Source organism: Phasianus colchicus, chromosome 8 (assembly GCF_987193195.1).
Source record: "Phasianus colchicus chromosome 8, bPhaCol1.hap1.1, whole genome shotgun sequence".
In the NCBI taxonomy this organism is placed as follows: domain Eukaryota; kingdom Metazoa; phylum Chordata; class Aves; order Galliformes; family Phasianidae; genus Phasianus; species Phasianus colchicus.
Window position 1 is genome coordinate 20471837 of NC_143443.1, and position 19785 is coordinate 20491621.

Here is a 19785-nt window from a genome sequence, read left to right on the forward strand (position 1 = left end):
TATGTCACAGATGTGAGATTGGGAAGAGAAGGTAATTATTTTTTCAGAGGATACAACCCATGAAAAGTAAAATTTCTATTTTAAAAACAGTTTTTAAAATGAAAAAAGTTTTTTTCAAATTGGGTATGTATAACACCATTTTATGACTCAACATGTTTCTACACTATACAGAGGTGTTCATGTTTTGTCTGTTGGGTTTCACAGAAACTGTGTACAGTTCAAAGTGTGAACTGCAGAGATATTGAAGGGCGTCAGTCTACACCACTTCATTTTGCAGCTGGATACAACAGGGTGTCTGTTGTTGAATATCTTCTTCAGCATGGAGCTGATGTGCATGCAAAAGATAAGGGGTAAATAATCAAACTTGTTGTATATTTTCATGCTATTGTTACTTCTTACGTTTGTGAGCTTTTGTCTTTTGATAGCTGATATGCATCCCATCTTTCTTCAGTCAGTCGTTTATTTTCATGGGCACTTCTGTTGCAATGAAACTGTTAGAATATCCAGAAAAACATTTTGCGGTACTTGAGAGAAGTACTGTTATTCTGTTTTTACTTTTATTCACTGCTACTGGCATTTTTACTACTTTGGTAGCAGATATTCCTACTGCAATAGGCTACTATGGAAAATGTAATTTTCTTAGAAGAGTTTTTGTTATAGTTGTTTAAGGTATGTTGTGCTTTAGGTTCATATCTGTGTGTGAAAAGAGATTCTTTTTTTTATTATTATTTTTAAGATAACCTTTTTATTATTTGTTTTCCAGAGGACTTGTTCCTTTACATAATGCTTGCTCGTATGGTCACTATGAGGTTGCAGAGCTGCTTGTTAAACATGGTGCAGTTGTCAATGTAGCTGACTTGTGGAAATTTACTCCCTTACATGAAGCTGCAGCAAAAGGAAAATACGAGATTTGCAAACTGCTATTGCAGGTATTACATATACTTGAGAGAGGTTACTTTCTTTTCTTTCTTATTCAGCCTGAAATGTGATTGTATTTCTTGGAGAAATTGGTTTGTGGTTGCTAAATGAATGAGGTAAACATTTTCCGTAGAGGACAACTATTGGCAAGTGTATTGATTTTTTTTTTTTTTTCATAGTAAGTGGAAGGCTCTCTCCAAAGGAGTCAAGAATGTGTGAAAATATTTGCTTAGTAAGGTGAAAGATTCCGAAGATGCACGGTATTTATTCTGCGTATCTGCATGCTCAACACCTGTTTTTTTGTGTGTGTGTACAGCATGGAGCTGACCCCACAAAGAAGAACAGAGATGGAAATACGCCTTTAGACCTTGTTAAAGATGGCGATACTGATATTCAAGACCTACTTAGAGGAGATGCAGCTCTACTAGATGCTGCTAAGAAAGGTTGTTTGGCCCGGGTTAAAAAGCTCTGTTCACCTGACAATGTCAACTGTCGGGACACACAAGGACGGCATTCAACACCACTGCATTTAGCAGGTCAGTGTTCTATTTAACTGATTGGAATTAGTAAACTAGAGTCCTTAATTTAGTATTCTATGCATATTATTACGTGTTTCTTCACTCTTCTAAACTGTTTAACTTCAGTTTTCCTGTTCTGTTTAGCCCAAGAGAGTCTTTTGTTGGGCATACAGAGGTTTTTGTTGGGCATTGACAGAGGTTTTAAAATCAATTAGTCTTAAGTGGGATGAAGCTGTCTTCTCTAACAGTGCACTGTCTTCACTGGAAGGGACATATTAACTTCCAAGTAATTTAAGTGAATTATCATTCTCTGCAGTTTGTCGAGGTAGTCTTTAAAGGTATGTTGCATTCATTCTGTCCTTTCTGTCCTTTTGCACCCTTCCAGCTGGTTACAACAATTTGGAGGTTGCAGAGTACCTGCTACAGCATGGAGCAGATGTGAATGCTCAGGATAAAGGAGGTTTGATTCCTCTGCATAATGCTGCATCTTATGGGGTAAATATATTGGACTTTGAAGATATTTTCTTAAAATAAGCAGTGCATTTCAGTGATAGCACTGTGAGCCAATACTCTCCAGAAAGCTTTTGCTGTTGACTTACAATGTAATCTTATTTATAAAAAAGCAAATAAGTAATTCAGTCATAGCAAGCTTGTTGTCATATGCAAGCAATTCTTTGAATTTGTAAAACAGTGGTATGAATTGACAGACTTCAGTTTTCTGAACATGAACACATGCAAAGTCAACAGCTCAAAAGGTGTTCCACAAAATTTGTTTCTATACCTGTGCCAATTTGATTCTACCAACAAGTCTGGTGTTGAGATACTATAGTTTGTGGCTCAGGATCTTTGTGCTTGGATCAAGTCTTTAATTCTCCTGGATTTGAATTCTGTTGTAGTCCCTTTTTTGTTTTTTTTTCTCCCCCATGAGAGAGCTTTTATCAGTATGAAATAGGTAAGGAAGAAAACACCTCATCTTAAAATCATCTTAAAACTTACTTTTATAGTAATTGCAAAGTAAATGCATTATAAGGAAAATCAGAATGAGAATTACAGAGAAGTTATCAGCAGTAGTTGTGAGTTAACTTAATATTTGGTAGTACACTGGAATACATCCCTGATGATTTTATTTTTCCAGCATGTAGATGTGGCAGCTTTGCTTATAAAGTATAACGCGTGTGTGAATGCTACAGACAAATGGGCTTTCACACCTTTGCATGAAGCAGCCCAGAAAGGAAGGACACAGCTTTGTGCCTTGTTGCTGGCACATGGGGCTGATCCTACTCTGAAAAACCAGGAAGGACAAACAGCTTTAGACCTGGTCACTGTAAGTGTTGGGGTTCTTGGGAAATCTGTTCTTACCTACTGTTTGTGGCAGCTCACCTTAAATTACTCTCACTATGGGTTTTCTTGTTTGTACGTGTCTGACAGGGAACGTTAGTAGAGCATTTTTAAGCCTTTAAATATTTTCTTGCTCAAGGCTTACTTCAAAATGAGGCAGGGGAAAAAAGCACCAAAAGAATTTGTGCTTATAAATTAATGTTCTTAATTTAATACTTAGATTTTTAATGAATAAAAAAATTGTAGCAATCAAATGTAAGCAAACTTTATAGCAACATGAATTTGGGAAACTATATCTGGCAGTTAAGGTTTTGATGGCTTGTCTTTCCCTCCAAGTTTTATAATACAATCCAAAGTTACCCAGAGTAAATATTATTTCATAAAATCTGGAAGAAAAAAAAAAAAGACAGAAGCTTTTGGTAGTTTTTCCTACAAACTTAGTTTTATTTAACTGTCTCATAAGCTTTTAAGAAATATCGAAGTCAAAACTTTTTGTCTTATTACTGTTTGTATTTATAAACATCTTACAGAACCGTCTGTGCTATTAGCATAAAAGGCTCTTTGTTGAATTGCATTGTAAAGTATGTTTTCCAATATGCATTTGTTTGTTTTTCATTATACTTAGGAATAAGTCTGGAATGATGATGATGCGTTTAGGATAAACAACTCTGTAAAAATGTTCCTGTGTTTTAATAAATTGTCTTCTGATGTTTAGGCGGATGATGTCAGCGCGCTATTGACAGCAGCAATGCCTCCTTCTGCCTTACCATCTTGCTACAAACCTCAGGTTATAAGTGTATCTCAGACAGCAGGTTCTACAGCTGATCCCCTGTCATCTGTTCCATCCAGTCCATCCAGTCTATCTGCTGCAAGTAGTCTTGACAATTTGTCTGGTAGTTTTTCTGAACTTCCATCAGTTGTTGGTACAAACAGTGCAGAGGGAGCTACTGTTCTGGAGAAGAAAGAAGGTGAGACTTTCTCAATTAGGAATATGTAACAGTTTCTACTGTATTATGGAGTACATCTGTGAAGTTTCCCACAGATGTACACAGTTTCTGTGACATAGAACATACACGATATCCCTATTCATTACAATTCATTACACTGTTGTTAGTGAAGAAGTCTAAAAATCTTGTAGTACAAGATTTTATATTTTCTCCTTACAGAGTATCTTTAAAAGATACTTTCTTTCTTCCATACAGACTCAGAAGGGTGAACTGTGTCTTAAAAGAGAAATCAAATGAAATTTGACTCCATTCCAAGCCGTGTTTTACAACTAATTTATCCAGTTTCTAAAAGGTTAGACCAGATATTCTGAACAGGTTACTTCTATGATGTGTTAGTTCTCAAAATGTTTGCTGTTTGCACATCCATTTCTATTAGGTAGGTAGTTGCTTATCTCACAGAGGCAAAAAGAGCACTTCTGTGTGTGTGCACATGTGCACAGACGTTGGAGTCTTTGGGTTGACTGATGGTTGTCACTAGTTAGTGACAGATATTTATTTCCTATTTTCACAAGGCCAGGAATTTCTTTACCTCCCATCGTTGCCACTGATAGTAACATTGTATTTTGTTATGTAGTACATACATGAATGTTTCTTCTGAGGTTTTTCTTTTATCCAGTCTCAGGTGTAGATTTCAGCATAAATCAGTTTGTGCGGAACCTTGGCCTTGAACATCTAATCGACATATTTGAGAGAGAACAGGTGAGTATGTACACTTATTTCCAGATACTCCGTTAGAAAGCAAGGAAATAAATGCTGACTGGTTAGAATAGTGTAGTTAGGTATATTTAAAATAAGTCAGTGTTTTCAACTTGGAATGGAATGAAGGAAAGGTTTATACTTGTGGAATTTTTTATATATGTTAGTGTAGATGTGTATTATATATATATGTGTGTGTGTGTGAATATTTATATGCATATAAGTAAAACCTATGAACAAGAGTGTACCAGTTAGAGAGTATAGCTCTGTTTCCTTTTAGTGGTATACATGGTGAATAGTAGTACATACTGATTAGTAATTTGTGTTTATTTCTCAGTCAGAAATGTGATCCTTGCTAATGATACCAGTTGCTTCGTTGTGTGTTTCTCAGCATGTTTATTTGCAGACATAAGTTTGGAGAAAACAGTTGAATTGGAGCTAAGGACAAGAATAGTATCCTAAGTCGTGTATATTTTCTTACTCACTTTTTGCCTCTGCAGTTGTGATGTATGTTTCTGCTGTCATTGGCAGCTGTGTTGTTCTGTTTGTGCTGTTGTACAAAAAATGATCTATCTCCCATTTTAGATAACACTTGATGTGTTGGTTGAAATGGGGCACAAAGAATTGAAGGAAATTGGAATTAATGCTTACGGCCATAGGCACAAAATCATTAAAGGAGTTGAAAGGCTGATTTCTGGACAGCAAGGTATATACTTGTTCCAAGTTATTATGTAATACTGCTTTTGTAGAATCCGTTTCACTAATACCTCAGATCATCTCAGGCAGTGGCATTGTTGTCTGTCAGTGCTTTTGTTAATTTTCTGTATCTTGCTCTTGTGCTCATATACCTAAGTATGTTTGTGTTGCAAGCACTTCAGGCTGATTATCTGTTTTGATGCCATGATCAGCAGTTGCAGACTCTGGGATTCTGCAAAAGGACAGGTTCCATGCTTTTCCACTGCCTAATGTTGAAATGAACTCTCAAGCAGGCAGTGGCTCGTGTAGTTGCCCTGTCATGTATGTTGGAAATACCAGGCTAAGCACAGGCACATGGGTTGATGTGTCTGAAATGTTCATTCCTGTGGATGGAATGAATGATAAGCATCCTCAGATAAATAAAAATAATTTTAATCTGTATTCAAACACAGCCGCTATGCTTTGATGGCATTTATGATGTTTAAATTGTAATGTTTGGGGAGGGGTTATGAAAGGAAATATTGGAAAAGTTTGTTTCAAACCAGCAAAGTAGTTTGAGGGATGGCACTTTGACATCCTCAGAAAAATATGTTGCTGATGGAAGGCAATGTAAATCATTGAAAATATTTGCTGCCTTATTTTTGGCCAATCTCTTCATCCTATAAAATGTGTTCTCAGAAAATGGATCTCTTGAAACTCTGTTAATGGTGATCATGCCAAACTGGCAGTCTTAAAGCAGTTTCTGAAACTGCTGCTATGTTTTGTTGTATTCACAGGACTTAACCCATACCTGACTCTAAACACCTCCAGTAGTGGAACTCTTCTCATAGATCTTTCCTCTGAAGATAAGGAGTTTCAGTCAGTAGAAGAGGAGGTATGCCTCTCTTTGTAATTTGTCAGTATTTTTTGTTAGTTCCACTACTGATGTGGCCAGAAGAGCATTGCTAGACAATTGAAGTATGATTAATGTCTATAAGTATATTAAGAAACTTGCAATAAGGATACTTCAAGTTTCCATCTTATTTATACCACTGTTACAGTCCGTGCTCATGAGATTGGTATTTTTTTCTTAGTAATGTTCTTATTGCTAGTCATGTTTTTAAAACTCTACAATATAGAAGAGCTCTTGCATATAACACAAATTCTATGCTACCAATTGCCTGCCTGTGTTTAAGTCACTTCCTTCAAGTATAATAATCACACAAGACCGTTGTGAAGAAACAATAGTCCAAACAGAATAAAGGCAATCTTTCTCATTTGAAATCTTCAGATGCAGAGTACTGTCCGAGAGCACAGAGATGGAGGACATGCTGGGGGAGTCTTCAATAGATATAACATTTTAAAGGTAACTGTCACGTTTTCATGACTAAGTGATCTGGCTGAAATTATCCCTGACTTATCCATAAAATGTTTTGCATTTATTTGTTGAATTCTGTAAGAGATGCATCATTCCGAGACATTCACAGGGAAAAGATTATCCTCCAGGGAAATTCAAAGAGTAGGGTGATATGGGAAAAACTACTTACAGGTCAATAAACATTTAAAAAAAAAAAAAAGATTTGACATAAAAGGACTTCACAGAAAATTGCAGAATATCTGAAGAAAAATATAGAAGGTTTCATAGGAAACAAAGGCTTACTTCCATTAAGGAAGTGTGAGGGAAAAGCAGGAAACAAGAAGTGAAAACAAAACTTTTGAGGCGTGGAAGTGAAGGGATGTAGTATGGCTTGATTTAAAACCAAAGCAGCTTAAAACAACAGGAAGTAGACAACCTTTGTTTAAATAATTTAGTAGAATTTCAGTTCGCATTTTCTCCTGGAAAAATGGTTGGTTTTAGTTAAATTGATTCTCAACTAAACGTATAGTTACAATTTACTCAGTATTATACTGCAGTAACACTTGTGAGGGTGAATTAGAGAATTCCGTTGTTTTGTTGAGTTTTAAGGAAAGAAATATTCTTTAAGTATTCTTTAAGCATTTTAAAGTATTGTGATGTAACTAATGTATGGTAAAAATCTGTCATGTAAACACAAGTTTTCAATTTGGGGATTAAACTTATATTTTTACTGTTTCAGATTCAGAAAGTCTGCAATAAAAAGCTGTGGGAAAGATACACTCATAGGAGGAAAGAAGTCTCTGAAGAGAATCATAACCATGCTAATGAAAGGATGCTGTTTCATGGTGAGATGTTGGAATGTGTCTTAGATACTCATCTAACCAGCAATACTATTTAGTGGAGGGTTTCTGTTGGTTATATGTGCTAGATTTTTTTTCAAATATTTTATTAAGACACTACATATAGTGCAATGGATCCTTCTTCTGAATCTTGCACAACTATGTTTCTTCCACAGGAGACTATGAAGTTCTAAGTGAAAACATTTTAGCTGTAATGAATGGAGGCTAAGGGAACATGCCTCATCCTTCACTAAGTTACCAATTCTGTTTTATTGTTTTTTTGATGAAAGTGATGAAGGATCAAACTATTCTACTATGAATTGTGGGGGTTGTTTGTTTAATTGGTAATTTAGTTCTTATAGCCTTTACTGGAATGATAAATAAATAAATAAAGGTTATCATATCAAAGCTAATTGAAAGATGTCTTGCATACAGTTATACAGTTTATACTCTATCCTGATAGAGAAATTAAATGCAACCACTGTGCATTCTTACAGTGAAAAAAACTACTTAGTTCCCAAAACAAGGTTACTCTTGGAAGTCACAGTAACACAGCAATTATTGCTTGCCCAGACTGACAGAACAAAATACTGTCTTTTGGCTGTGGTCTGTACCTGCATAAGGAACCAGCCTCCTGATGGAATGATCCTTCTTTAAAGAAAAGACTTGAGATTATTTTCACTGTAACTCCTTAGATAACTGAAATGCCACGTTCTCTTAGAACAGCTTTTCTATAAAAATTCCCCCATATTCATACTGTGATATAAAAGCTTACTAGAAGAATACATTTTTTCAAAATTAAAGGATATAATGCATCTCAAGATCCAGAGTCTAACTTTCTGATAGGTTATTCTTGAAGTGTAAATGTTATGACCACTGGTTGCAAGTAAATAAATGGTGAAAAAGAACACTGGAGAGACAAACAGCTTTAGACAATTGCTGCACAGTTTTGTTTGGAGTGTATTTTTTAACTTTTTAAAATGCAACTTACTGTTAAGAAGAAAATGGGATTTGTGTAGCAGCACAGCCCAGAATCTACGATACGAAGCCATGCTGAAGGGAATGCAGATTCACTGAGCTTTCTCCTGTAGCAAGAGTTATTTGTGATACTATCCTTTGCAAATATATGATAAGCTGACACCTTTCAGCTCCTATCCCTTGCATAAAATGGTCATGTAAACTGGTCATGTAATTTGGAGCTCAGAATTTCTGGATATAGATTTTGCTCGGTGTGTGTGAGGAAATGGTATACCAAAAAGAAGTTGGGGGATGATAGTAAAATTGTTACAAATTTCTATGTGCTGTATTTCAAATATTTTACTTCCTTTCTCTTAGGCTCCCCATTTGTGAATGCAATCATTCACAAAGGCTTTGATGAAAGACATGCTTATATAGGTGGCATGTTTGGAGCTGGGATTTATTTTGCTGAAAATTCTTCCAAAAGCAATCAATATGTGTATGGGATTGGAGGTGGCACTGGATGTCCAATTCACAAAGACAGATCCTGTTATGTTTGCCATAGGTAAGTTATGATCTTTTATGTAAAAGAATCCGATCTTGATTTACTGGTCTACAACAGTGTGCAAATTAGCAGATTCTTTGAGAAAAGATTTCCTTGGTAACCAGGCCTTTTTAGCACCTGCTATACACTGAGCCTAGCAGAGATGATTAAATAACTTCAACGTTTGTATTACAGAACCTGCAACCATCTTCAGTGTATATAACCAATACTTTGCCCTTAAAAATCAGACTTAGGTAACCTGAGAGCAAGGAGGGTCTGCTAGCTGCTTGTGTGAAAAATGTAGCAGTGTCAGTGTCCTGTCCACTTGATTGTCTGTTACAGAGACAGGAAAAACTCAGTGATGCTCAGATGCTGTATTGAGGAGAATTTGGCACTTTGGAAGAGTTCATCTCCATGTCACTGCTGCTTCAGACAATAAAATATAGGCATGGATTTATGCAATTCTGACACTACCAACATTCTTAAATCCCCTTAGTTCCTTGAGTCTGTGCATATATTCACTTTATACTGTTAGCATTTTCTGGTACTCTCAAATAAAAATAAGAATCTTCTTGAGGTCTGGAGAATGTCAGTCTAGTCAGCCTGTTAGATAGAAATCTAATGTTAGAGCATCAGTGAACTATGATGTTAGCATGAATTATTTGAGAGTAGGGACCCATAGAAAATTAAGATGGAAAAGGGGAGTGGAGGGAAAGCTCAGTGAAAAATCTTGAGTGCTTTGTTAAGCATACTGTCTCCAGTAAGTATTTTTTTTTGCTATTAATAACAACAACCCTTTTCTCAGACAGAAGAACTTTTCCAAAAATGCTGTAACTTTTGTCCTTCCAAACAAAATTTCAGAATTTTGCAAACTACAGAGACTAACTAAAGTGTCCATAAAGTGCCACAGTTCTCAAGCAACAGTTTAAAATTACAAAGACAGTCTTTCTAGCACTGTACAAGCATTCTGTAGTCATAATCCTTTTTTTCCTTTTAACACAGGCAGTTGCTGTTTTGTCGTGTAACGCTGGGCAAGTCTTTCCTGCAGTTCAGCGCTATGAAAATGGCCCATTCTCCCCCTGGACATCATTCAGTTACTGGGCGACCCAGTGTAAATGGACTGGCATTGGCAGAATATGTCATTTACAGAGGGGAGCAGGCAAGTTGCTTTTTTGGTTTGGATTTTCAGATTCTTTTTTTAATGTAGTATGTTACCTTTTGTAGGGTCCTTTTGTTTTTGTTGTGTTTTTTTTCACCTTACATTCCATGTGGTAGAAATAGCTTTTGTCTTAAACACTAGTTGTGGCTGAACGTGAATTTTCTTTGTTGTTTGAATACTTGAGGCATTTGACATTTTGTCATCTTCTTTGACAATAAGCATATTTTTTTCTTCTATAGCAAACATTCTGAATGTATCCAGAAAATGTAAACTTAATAAAGAGTGTGTGTGTGTGTGTGTGTCACTCTTTCAGGCTTATCCAGAATACTTGATTACTTACCAGATCATGAAACCTGAAGCCACCACTGAAGCTTAAGACAAATTACATGTGAGAAACCATCAGACTTGGATGTGAAGATACCAGTGGCTGCCATCCTGTTAACTGCAATGAGTTGTTGGGAAAAAAAAAAAAAAGATCTTCCATCCACAGGTGGTGTGGTAGCAAATGTGAATAAAATCTGCCGTTTTTGACTTGATAAAGCTTTAATAATGTATAGTATGTTTTTCTAAAATTTCAGAATTGTCCTCTTTTTCAGCACTTTAACAGACACCATTCCAGGCGTAAACTGCAGTTTGCCTGTACTAAATTATAAACAAAAATTAACTTGAAACAATGGTTTTATACAATACTGCATTGAAATATAAAAGAAATTATAATGCTCTATACAGGAAATCATTTTACTAATATTGTGTTCTTTAAAACACTGCATTTACACTGAAAATGTTTCCGTTTGTAAAACTGTAAATAAGAGCTTTTGTACTAGCTTGGTATTTATTTACATTGCTTTGTAATATAAGTGTTTTAGAACTGCAACCTTGTACAAAATGTTTTTTTCCAAATGTTGGTTTGTTCATCTGTTTGCTCATGCGCAATAGATTTGAAAAGCCAATTTTTTTTCAGGGTTTATAATTTGTTTGGGGGAGAGAAAACAAATTTTATCTGAAGAAGTTTAGAAATAGCCAACTTTAGATTGAATATTCAAATTTTTGTTCTGTAGTTTTATTTATGAAATATACATTCCTGAGAATAATAGGCTATGAAAATATTCCAACTGAATGCTAGGGTGTTTCTCCACCTCTTTACTAGAGTCTCATATTTTTATTTCTGTAAAATGTCTTCTGAAGTTTTTATTTAACTGTAGCTATAGTTGAGCTGTATCCTCACTTCAAGGCTAGTAGACCTTGCAAGTTAGTTTTAATAAATTATTTTCCTTGAATGTAGTTGGCAAATTAACCTCAAGGAGGTCTGTCTTGAGTTCCTCTCGCTTCCATTTAAGCCAGGAAGTTAAATGGTTCATTCCTAATATGAGGGTGGGCAGCTTGGCCTTCTCCATATGATTATTTTGCTAAATGCATCTCCTTGTTTATGCCCTCAGGATGTGAGTATTGCAAGGTGGAAATGTTAAAACCATCATGTCATCTCCTGTGTTTCTTCCATGTTAATGTTCAAGCTGCAGTTGAAGCACTTGTCTAGAAGTGTGCTTGCCTGCAGTGCTTCTGGGTGAGTGGAGCTGATGGGGGCACAGCTCGGGGCCCTTGTGCTCAGGCTGCTGGATGAGCAGTGCAGAAGTGGGACCTGCGGTTCTCCCGTGGTGACAGCTGCCCCACGGTACTCTGCTAAGGCCACTGCTGTGGAAAAGGAATGCCAAAGGTATCGCCCCGTGCCAAGTCACATTCAGGGTTATTGAGTGCGCTGATGGGTTCGGTCAGCCCTCTCATAGCTTTCTACTTCTTTTCCATCTGCAGTTTTTGCCTACATATTTCAAAAATATGTAAATACAAATTAGAGTTCATTTGTTTTTAACGTGGTTAGGAGTATATTTGAGTTGTTTTATATTTCTGCATACAGCATAGTGTCCCAGAAGACAATTTGGTTGCTGGCCATGTTATCATACCATGGTTTTAAATGTAGTAACTGGTCAAGATAATGAAAACGTCTTGCTGATGTGGTGGTTATGTGATTATGCTCTATGTAAAAATGTATTGAACCTTACCCAGTTATGTGGGGAATCTGAGTAATAAGATTGCATAACTTATCTCTTGCAGAAAGTAATATTGGCTATGAATAAAAAAGGCGTTGATTTTTAGGTACTTTTCCCAGCATGTTGCCTGTTCCTTTGGTGTAGTAACGCTGGAATTGGTGTTCATGCAAAACCTGTTAAGTATGTTTAAAACTTCTTTGTTATTACTACAATGCTTCATTCTCTATGAATGATCACCTAATGTCTTGTAAAATATTGTGGTATGATAGATTTAAGTGGTACCACAACACTGGTTTTGTCTGTTTGGGGATTTGTTGAGCTGTTTTTTTGTTTTTTTTTTGCATGACATACCTTGCACTCTGAAGATGGAAGCTGTAATGATTTGATAATATTGACTATTGAGGTGAATCTTTAATCTTGTGTGCAATTAGTTCTGCTTTACTCATCCTAAAGTGTCTTTACATGTACTGTGTAACATTCCATATTCATTTAACACTAAATAAACTTAATTCACTGGTTTTCTGGTAGCATGAGTAATTACATGAGTAATTACAGATGTAGCGTGTCAACCCGTCGTTTTGAATGTTAGCATGCAAGATAATTTAACAAACTACATTAGTAGAGGGGAAATTAATTGCATTAGAGAAGCATGGACAAAAACCTGTAAATACTGTGGAAACTTGTAGTCTGGTATATAGCTAACTAACTGCTTTAGCTGACAGTGCAGATGTTTTAGTAACCTGAAGCTTTTGTCTACGTTTATTACGCATTTAAAACTGCATTATCTGGTCTTAAGCTGGAAGAAAATGGCCTCGAGTTGCTTCTGTAAAATGAAGAGTAGCCTGAAAATTTGGACCTTTTAGGTTAGTGTATTGGTAGCAATGTGATAAACAACTTACTGATAGTACTAGGTAAATAGTTCTCTTTCAGTAGAAGTGTTTGTGTGGTAGGTGGTTTCCAAAACCAGACTTGAACAGAAGATGTAGACAGAGACGATCGCTAGATGGCAGGAGAGTAAATTTGTAGTGAGACAGAAGGTGATGAAATTCTTTAAGGTATCTTGGGAGTGTAATTACAAAGAAAATCATTTCTGAAAACTTTGCCAATCAAGATTGTTACCAGAAGCAAACAAAAAAGTAAATTTAGTTTTCCATTCTGCGTTTTGTAAAGTAATCAGTGTAAAAACAGTTGCTTCAACTAAAGAAATTGAAAATGTTAATTTTTTTCAAAACTGTACTCATAGTAAGAGTTCAGTTCTCAGAAACTCAGAAATAATTTGGCAAGACTCTTCTGCTGAATGGAACTGAAAACTAAGATTTATCCATGCAGTGCGTGTCCAGTGTTCAAGAGCTGTGTTGACACTGATTTTGAGTGGAGTAAATTGTATAAAAGAAGTTGTTCCTGTCTTTTCTACCCTGAACTTCCCCATTAAGTATCATGCTGTGTGTGCCTGTACATGTGTATTTATGAGTATGCACACACGTGCTTTTTCCCTTACCTCATTCACTACAGAGGAGCAATAACACTGAGCTGCAGTGGCTGAGGATGATGGCAGCAGGGGCAGTGCTGTAGCTGAAGGTGCCCAGGGAGGCACATGCCAGTAGGCATGGGGAATGGTGCTCTGGAACAGCATAGGGAGGGGATTTTCACTCTGGCTGCATGCCTCCCCAGGTGACCAGGAAGAGCTGCAGGTGGTCAGAACAGAGAGCAAGACAAGGAGAAAAAGCATGTAGATGACTGGTTTGGAGTTAATGTGTTCTGCTCTGAAAAGGGAAAGGTTGATAACTGAGAGAAGACAGGAGGGGGGAGAGATGCTATTTGCCTTTGAAGAACGAAATGCAAATTGTAAGGGTACTGTGAAGTTACGGTTATTTCTGTCTCATTTTTGAGTCGAAATGGCAAACAAATGTTGATGCATAGACATTACAGGGATTTCAAAATAGCTGCTCTTGTTAAGAGCTCAAATGGTTGTAAGGAGAAAATTGCAGCCAATTCAAAATCATCACTTTAGACCTGGGAAGTAACATATGCAAGCAAAAGAAATAGGATTCAAAACCTGAAGGCAAACATCCTAAGCAGTAGTTCTTAAAAAGATTGTTTGGGAAGCAGTATCAGAGACAACTGCCAATCAAAACAACACAGCAGCTCATACCCTTATGCATACCGCTGGATGGAAGTAGTCTGGGAGATGTAGTGAAATCATGAAAACAATTTGCAAGAGATACAAGAATTTCACACTGTACACATAGCAGCTTTTAATAGCCAAGAACCTGCTGCAAGCAAACTGTTCTGCGTTAGGTGTGTCCACTGAGCCCTCCCCTCTCCCAGAACCACCAGCTTTTTGAAAAAGGACTTTAACTCAATGTATGACTTAAATGGCTCGTGTATCAAGTTTGGGTTGTGTCTACTTTTGCAGGAAGAATAAGTAATGACACAGTGTTGTGCAATTAATAGCTTAAATGTTAATTGTCTAATAGGGTGAATTGTTATGTATTACAGATGCTTTATTGTAATATCAATAAATAACATATTTTCCTTTAAAAAATATTTTAAAAATAATGTTTAAAATGTCTCCTTCACTGGACTGATTCTGCAGTACAGGTTTGGGGGATTTGGTGGTTCACTGTCTTTACCTGACTTGGAACACTGCTAAGACAGCAGGGTTGGACTTGCTGAGCAGATTCCTGGTTTTAGATTAACAAATGTTCTCATATAAGTAAACAAGATAAAATCCCATGTGTTTGTCTCAAAATTTCAGTATTTTCAGAAAAAAATAATCGGAACTGTATTTATTAATTTAGCAGCACAGATACTGTAAAGCTGTGAACTGGAACAAACTCAGGGGCAATGTACTTGTCCTTTTGCATCTAATTCTGAAGGTAAAATTTAAGCAGGAGTCCCCAAGCAAATTAATGATATATGTCATATAGCTTAAAAAAATGTATTCTGATTTTTTTCATAGCATTTATTTCTCTCAACGTAATGGAGTTCCTTTAGCTATTTGTACTCAGTCTGGGTAGGTTCCTTCCAACTGAACTCTTCTACAGTGCTACTCTTTAACAGTACCTAAAGAAGAGTAACAAGCATAGCAGTGTTGTCATTACTGGGTCAGACCAGGATTCAGAGCATAGCCTTGCAGAGAAAAGGCTGTGCACGCAGCTTGGCTGCAATGGCACGTCCCAAGCTCAGCCCCAGGGGCTCAGCAGGCTGTCTGATGGCATGTGGCAGGGATGTATGAGTCCTATATAAAGTGTAATTTCCATCAGGATCTCTGGGCCTATAGATAGCAGTCAGCCTGAAATTGTCTGAATGATGGAACATCCTGTCTTTCCAGTTGTTTCTCTGCAGTGTTCTCTGTAACTGTGCCTGGTTTCTTTTTCTAGCTGAGCTGTGTACCAAGGTGCTTCAGTCCAGAGCTCAGAGAGCCACAAGATCCAGCAAGAAGCTGAAAGGCATTCCAGTTTGGATGGAAGGAAGTTTCCTTACCTAGGAGTAACCTGGATGGCTTTCACACAAAAATAGCTGCTGTTCCTCTTTATCATACACACCTGTGAAAGCAAAATAAATTGATCTGAGTTGATAATAAAGAACCTAAATTGCACTGGGCAATTTTCAACTTTGTATTGAGTAGGATAAATGTGTGTATGTTTTTCTTTGAGAACTGTACTTGCTTTGAAGTAGGATGTTAAAAGCATGAAAGTAAGATCATGCCAAAGCTGTTCGGTGTTCTAAGCAGTTACAGAATAAGAGGTATCTGCCTCCGAGAAGGGAACTATGTCCACTTGTATTTATAGTTTAGAATTCAAGAAATTAAGCTGAGAAGCATATACCACTAATTGTTAAGAACAAAATAGAGTAATCTGCATATTAACGCTGTAAAACGAATGGGAAATCTATAGCTCTGTATGTGGAAAGCAGCACAAGGGAGACCACCAGTTCTGACAATCAGTCATTCACATTTCCCACTGTTTACTCCTATTGTAGCAAAATGTGAGAAGCTGCTCTCAAGGCCACACATACAATGCTGTCTATTGGTCTTTACTGAGGCATGATCAGCATCTATGCTAAAAGTGCCAGCATCAAAGAAGTGCTACTTGATGACATCTGGCAGCCTGGCTTTGCTACAGATAGATTTATGAGCTGTGAAAGATGGTCAAATTAACATCTTCTGCATTCTTGATAGGATTAGGGTTTCTGGGACATGCGGGCATTTGCATATCCCCCTGACTTTCCACATTGGCATTGTATTTGTGGCTCATTTTAATAGATTTTTGTGAGGGCCTTTCTCCCTTTTACATCCTGCCATTTTTCAGTCGCTGTCGGCAGTGACGCAAATGTGCTGGTTTAAGAGATGTGGCAGAAATCATACCTCTTGGTCTGACTTCTTCCAGTTAAAATCTTAATCAAGAGCAGCAGCAGCAGTTGCACTAAACTTAATTTCACTTGAGGAAAGTTGTGCTTCACTGGGGATGAGCTTGCATGTGTTATGTGCATACGTATGCATCAACTTGAATGACCTGTTATCGGAGCCCACTGAAGTTGTTGCTAGGAATTGAAGAGAGATCTGACCCAAGCCGAGCCCAGAAAATGCAATTCAGAGCATTTACAGAGATGAGGAGAACAGAACTGCTATCAGTTCTCTGTAACAAAGATTTCAAATGTTTGGTGATCTTTAGAACCAGAAGTCAAAACCAGATGATTGTGCCCCTTTGCTGCAATAAGGGAGTGGGAATGCTCCAAAACTTGGTGCCTTGCTCCACTAAATGGTCAGCACTTCTGGGAGGGGCCCAGGAACAGCTGCCACAAGTGTCTGCCAGAGTTAACTGCAGCTATTAAAGAAAAGAGTAGAAGGCTGCATCTCTATATGCAGTTTAATGCACAATCATTTCATCTTGCTGTTAAGCACCGGTGCACCTGTTTTGCCTTTTATGTAGCACCAATATTTCATTTGGCAGTACGTATGGTGAACAGAGCGTTTTTGCTGCCTGTCTATAATGACAGTTTTTGATACTTTTCACTACAGCCCCTGTGGGTTTTCTTGACAAAAAAAAAAAAGATTATGGAGACATTTGGAGTAGCAATCCCACTTTATTTTCTAGGAGCCTCTCTTCAATTCCAAATCGTTTTTTTTCTTTTTTTCTGATCAGAAGCAGCCCTGTCCAAGCCTGCCTCAGAGGAGCTGAGTTTCATCAGAGAACTCAGAGATCATCTATTGGTACACCTTAAAGCTGCCTCAAAAATAAGTTTTTTGTACTTCCTTTCTTCCCATTCTTTCTTCTTGGGTTGCAAATTTTTTATGGCATAAGGACTGTTTCTACCCAGATGTTTGTAGTTAAGCCCTTCAGGTGCTCCTGTAATACAAGTGATAAGCAATTATAACAGCTTTCTCTGTGCAGACCCCAAACATGACTTAACTGCATTAAAACTCTCCAGTGTCAGACCTGCTGCTCTGTCTTTTTGTCTTCCAGGGAGTTTGTCTGATCACTGCTGAGTGACGCAACCCAAGTCCAGTTTCTCTGATGACTGTGGCATCAGTCTTTCTGAGGTACTGCTGGGGGCAACCTTGCATCTTCTGCAGCCACTTGGAAATATGCGTATGGAATTTGGAAGCTATATTGATTGTTCTGTCTGATTCCCTGTCCATGATGCTAAGGGACATGATGCTGTTAGCTAGTTTCAAATCACCCTTTCTTCAGACCAGGTTTAGGGAAAGATAAATGAATGGATCTTTGTGCACTCCTAATCACCTTCAGTTGTAAGACATGAACAGCTTTTATGCTGTGGACATACAGCTGTTTTCAGAGATTTCAGCAGTCTTGTTGCTGAAAGCCATGCTTGCCTGGCTTTGGACCCTCAATTCATTTCCTGTGTGATGACCTCCCTGCTGAAAGCTCACTCACCCTGCAGCTCTTTAAGTTGGGATAGATCCCTCATCTTGTTTGTAATAGAGCTGCATAAACACTTGAGCTGATATTAAAAACAAAACAAAATAAAACAAAAATTGGGAAGAGAGAAAAAGACAGGAGAAGGACAAGTCTGGCTCTTTCAACTTCAAGGCCAGCTTCTGCTGGGGCTGATGGTGTAAGCAATGTTCCTCAGCTTTGGCTTGCCAGTGAGAGATAGCTTGAGTTCATTGCATGAGCACATGGTGAAAGGGATTTCCAAGGTGCACAAAAAATACGGTGTGCAACATCACTTTTCAAAGTTTACAAATAGTAGTTATATATACTCAGCCCTTACCTGAAATGTGTAACTAAAAACAAATTAGCTATTCATCTTCTGGAAATAATTACTTTCTCTAGCACCATCTTCTGATCTCAGAAAGAGTCAGCCCAAGGCCTCTTGGTGGCCCAGTGCTGTGTTGTCCCCACGTGTGTGTCCTGCACACAGCCAGCCCTCACTGTGGAACTGCCTTTATCTCCCCAAGATGAAAATAGGACTCCGTCTCCCTTAGATCTACAGTAACTTCTTAAATCAAAGAATTTTTTTTTGTTTGCTGGTGCTGTTCTGCTGCATGACCACGTCACTGTCAAGTTGTTGGCTATGGGTTCACTGCAACAAACCATCACATTGCCTCTGCTGTTTACCATGGACTAATAAAGATTTCAAAAGCCCCCAGAAGCTATTAAGATGCCGTTGATATGCACATCTCTGGCTGTCTGTGTCGGCCACGGGAGCGCGCTCATTGGCCCCTCGCTGGGTGGGATGACATCAGGCCCTGCTCTCAATAGGGCCTTCAGTTTGCCTCAATGTCTGCTGAGGGCTGCGAGAGAATAGAGCGGAGGGGAGAAAGCGTCCACGCTACATGGCCTTGGATCCAATAAAAACACAGGCAGCTTCAGCTGGGGATAATAGAACTTTAAAAAAAAAAGAGCGAGACCGTAGTCTTGGAGCTGCTATTAGCAGGGGATGAATCGCAAGGGACCATTTCATACCGGGGTACTTTAGAGAGTAGAATCCCAAAGAGCCACTAGCTCTCAGTGAGAGCCGTGTTGAAGCCCTTTGCTGTCAGGACAGAAGCATGCATATAAATTTTATACCATTTGTCTTTGAGCAGAGACAAAAGATCAGCTCTAAACCCTCAACATTTTGTCTCAACTAACATGAAATAATGCTCTCTTGTGTGGCCGTCTTGTTACCTTTTACCCATCAAAAGAAAACGTGATAAATTTATTCACAATATCCAAAGGTTTTGCTCTTAAAATTAAAAAAGGAGATGAAACTGCAAGGAGTTGAGGCTAGATTTATTCCTGTTGGTACAAATCATATTGCTGCTAAGGGTGGTGACTTTGGAATTAAACAGCACTTTGTTTAGTTGAAAAGAAAAACAGCTCAAATTCAGCCACTGGGGTTTCGTCCCCAGCTTTTCACTAACTTAACTTAGAGGACAAGGTCTCTTACATTTTCTAGTTCCAAACACAATCTTAAAAAAAAAAAAAAAAAAAAAAAAAAAGTATTTCTGTCAGATTTTTTGTTCTTTCAGTTTAAATCATACAAAGGTTTTGGGACCTGAGACCTTCACTTAGTCCTGCAACAAAAGATGCTGACTGCAGTAGGTTTGCTCAGACTAAACAGTGCCTCTGATTATGATTTACAGAAAAAGATCCTTTAAGACTTTTTGCTTTAAATTCAGTTTACTGTGTGTGCTGACAATAGATCAATTCTGTTTTAGGAGTTTGATATCTTTTGTTGAAAAAAATATATATTTTTTATATATAGGTTCTGTGTTAAAGAG

General features: G+C 37.6%; 1 protein-coding gene across 3 annotated transcripts in view; it reads left to right on the plus strand.

Annotated features, from left to right (window-relative positions):
• TNKS2 (tankyrase 2) overlaps window positions 1–15643 on the plus strand; it is a 29448-nt gene extending 13805 nt beyond the window's left edge. The window contains exons 14-28 of one of the 3 annotated variants that reach the window (XR_016468810.1): window positions 205–350; window positions 764–929; window positions 1235–1454; window positions 1822–1931; window positions 2572–2760; window positions 3490–3742; window positions 4398–4480; window positions 5063–5183; window positions 5950–6047; window positions 6444–6518; window positions 7249–7354; window positions 8684–8870; window positions 9852–10008; window positions 10322–10498; window positions 15434–15643. Coding sequence is in view for 1 of the 3 variants with exons in the window: in XM_031597760.2 (XP_031453620.1) it covers window positions 205–350; window positions 764–929; window positions 1235–1454; window positions 1822–1931; window positions 2572–2760; window positions 3490–3742; window positions 4398–4480; window positions 5063–5183; window positions 5950–6047; window positions 6444–6518; window positions 7249–7354; window positions 8684–8870; window positions 9852–10008; window positions 10322–10384 (1974 nt within the window). In the remaining 2 variants the exon portion in view is untranslated. Of the gene's footprint in view, window positions 1–204; window positions 351–763; window positions 930–1234; window positions 1455–1821; window positions 1932–2571; window positions 2761–3489; window positions 3743–4397; window positions 4481–5062; window positions 5184–5949; window positions 6048–6443; window positions 6519–7248; window positions 7355–8683; window positions 8871–9851; window positions 10009–10321; window positions 12160–15433 lie in introns of those variants that run through there. The other 2 variants (XR_016468809.1, XM_031597760.2) reach the window with 2 other exon arrangements.
• The last annotated feature ends 4142 nt before the right edge of the window (window positions 15644–19785 follow it).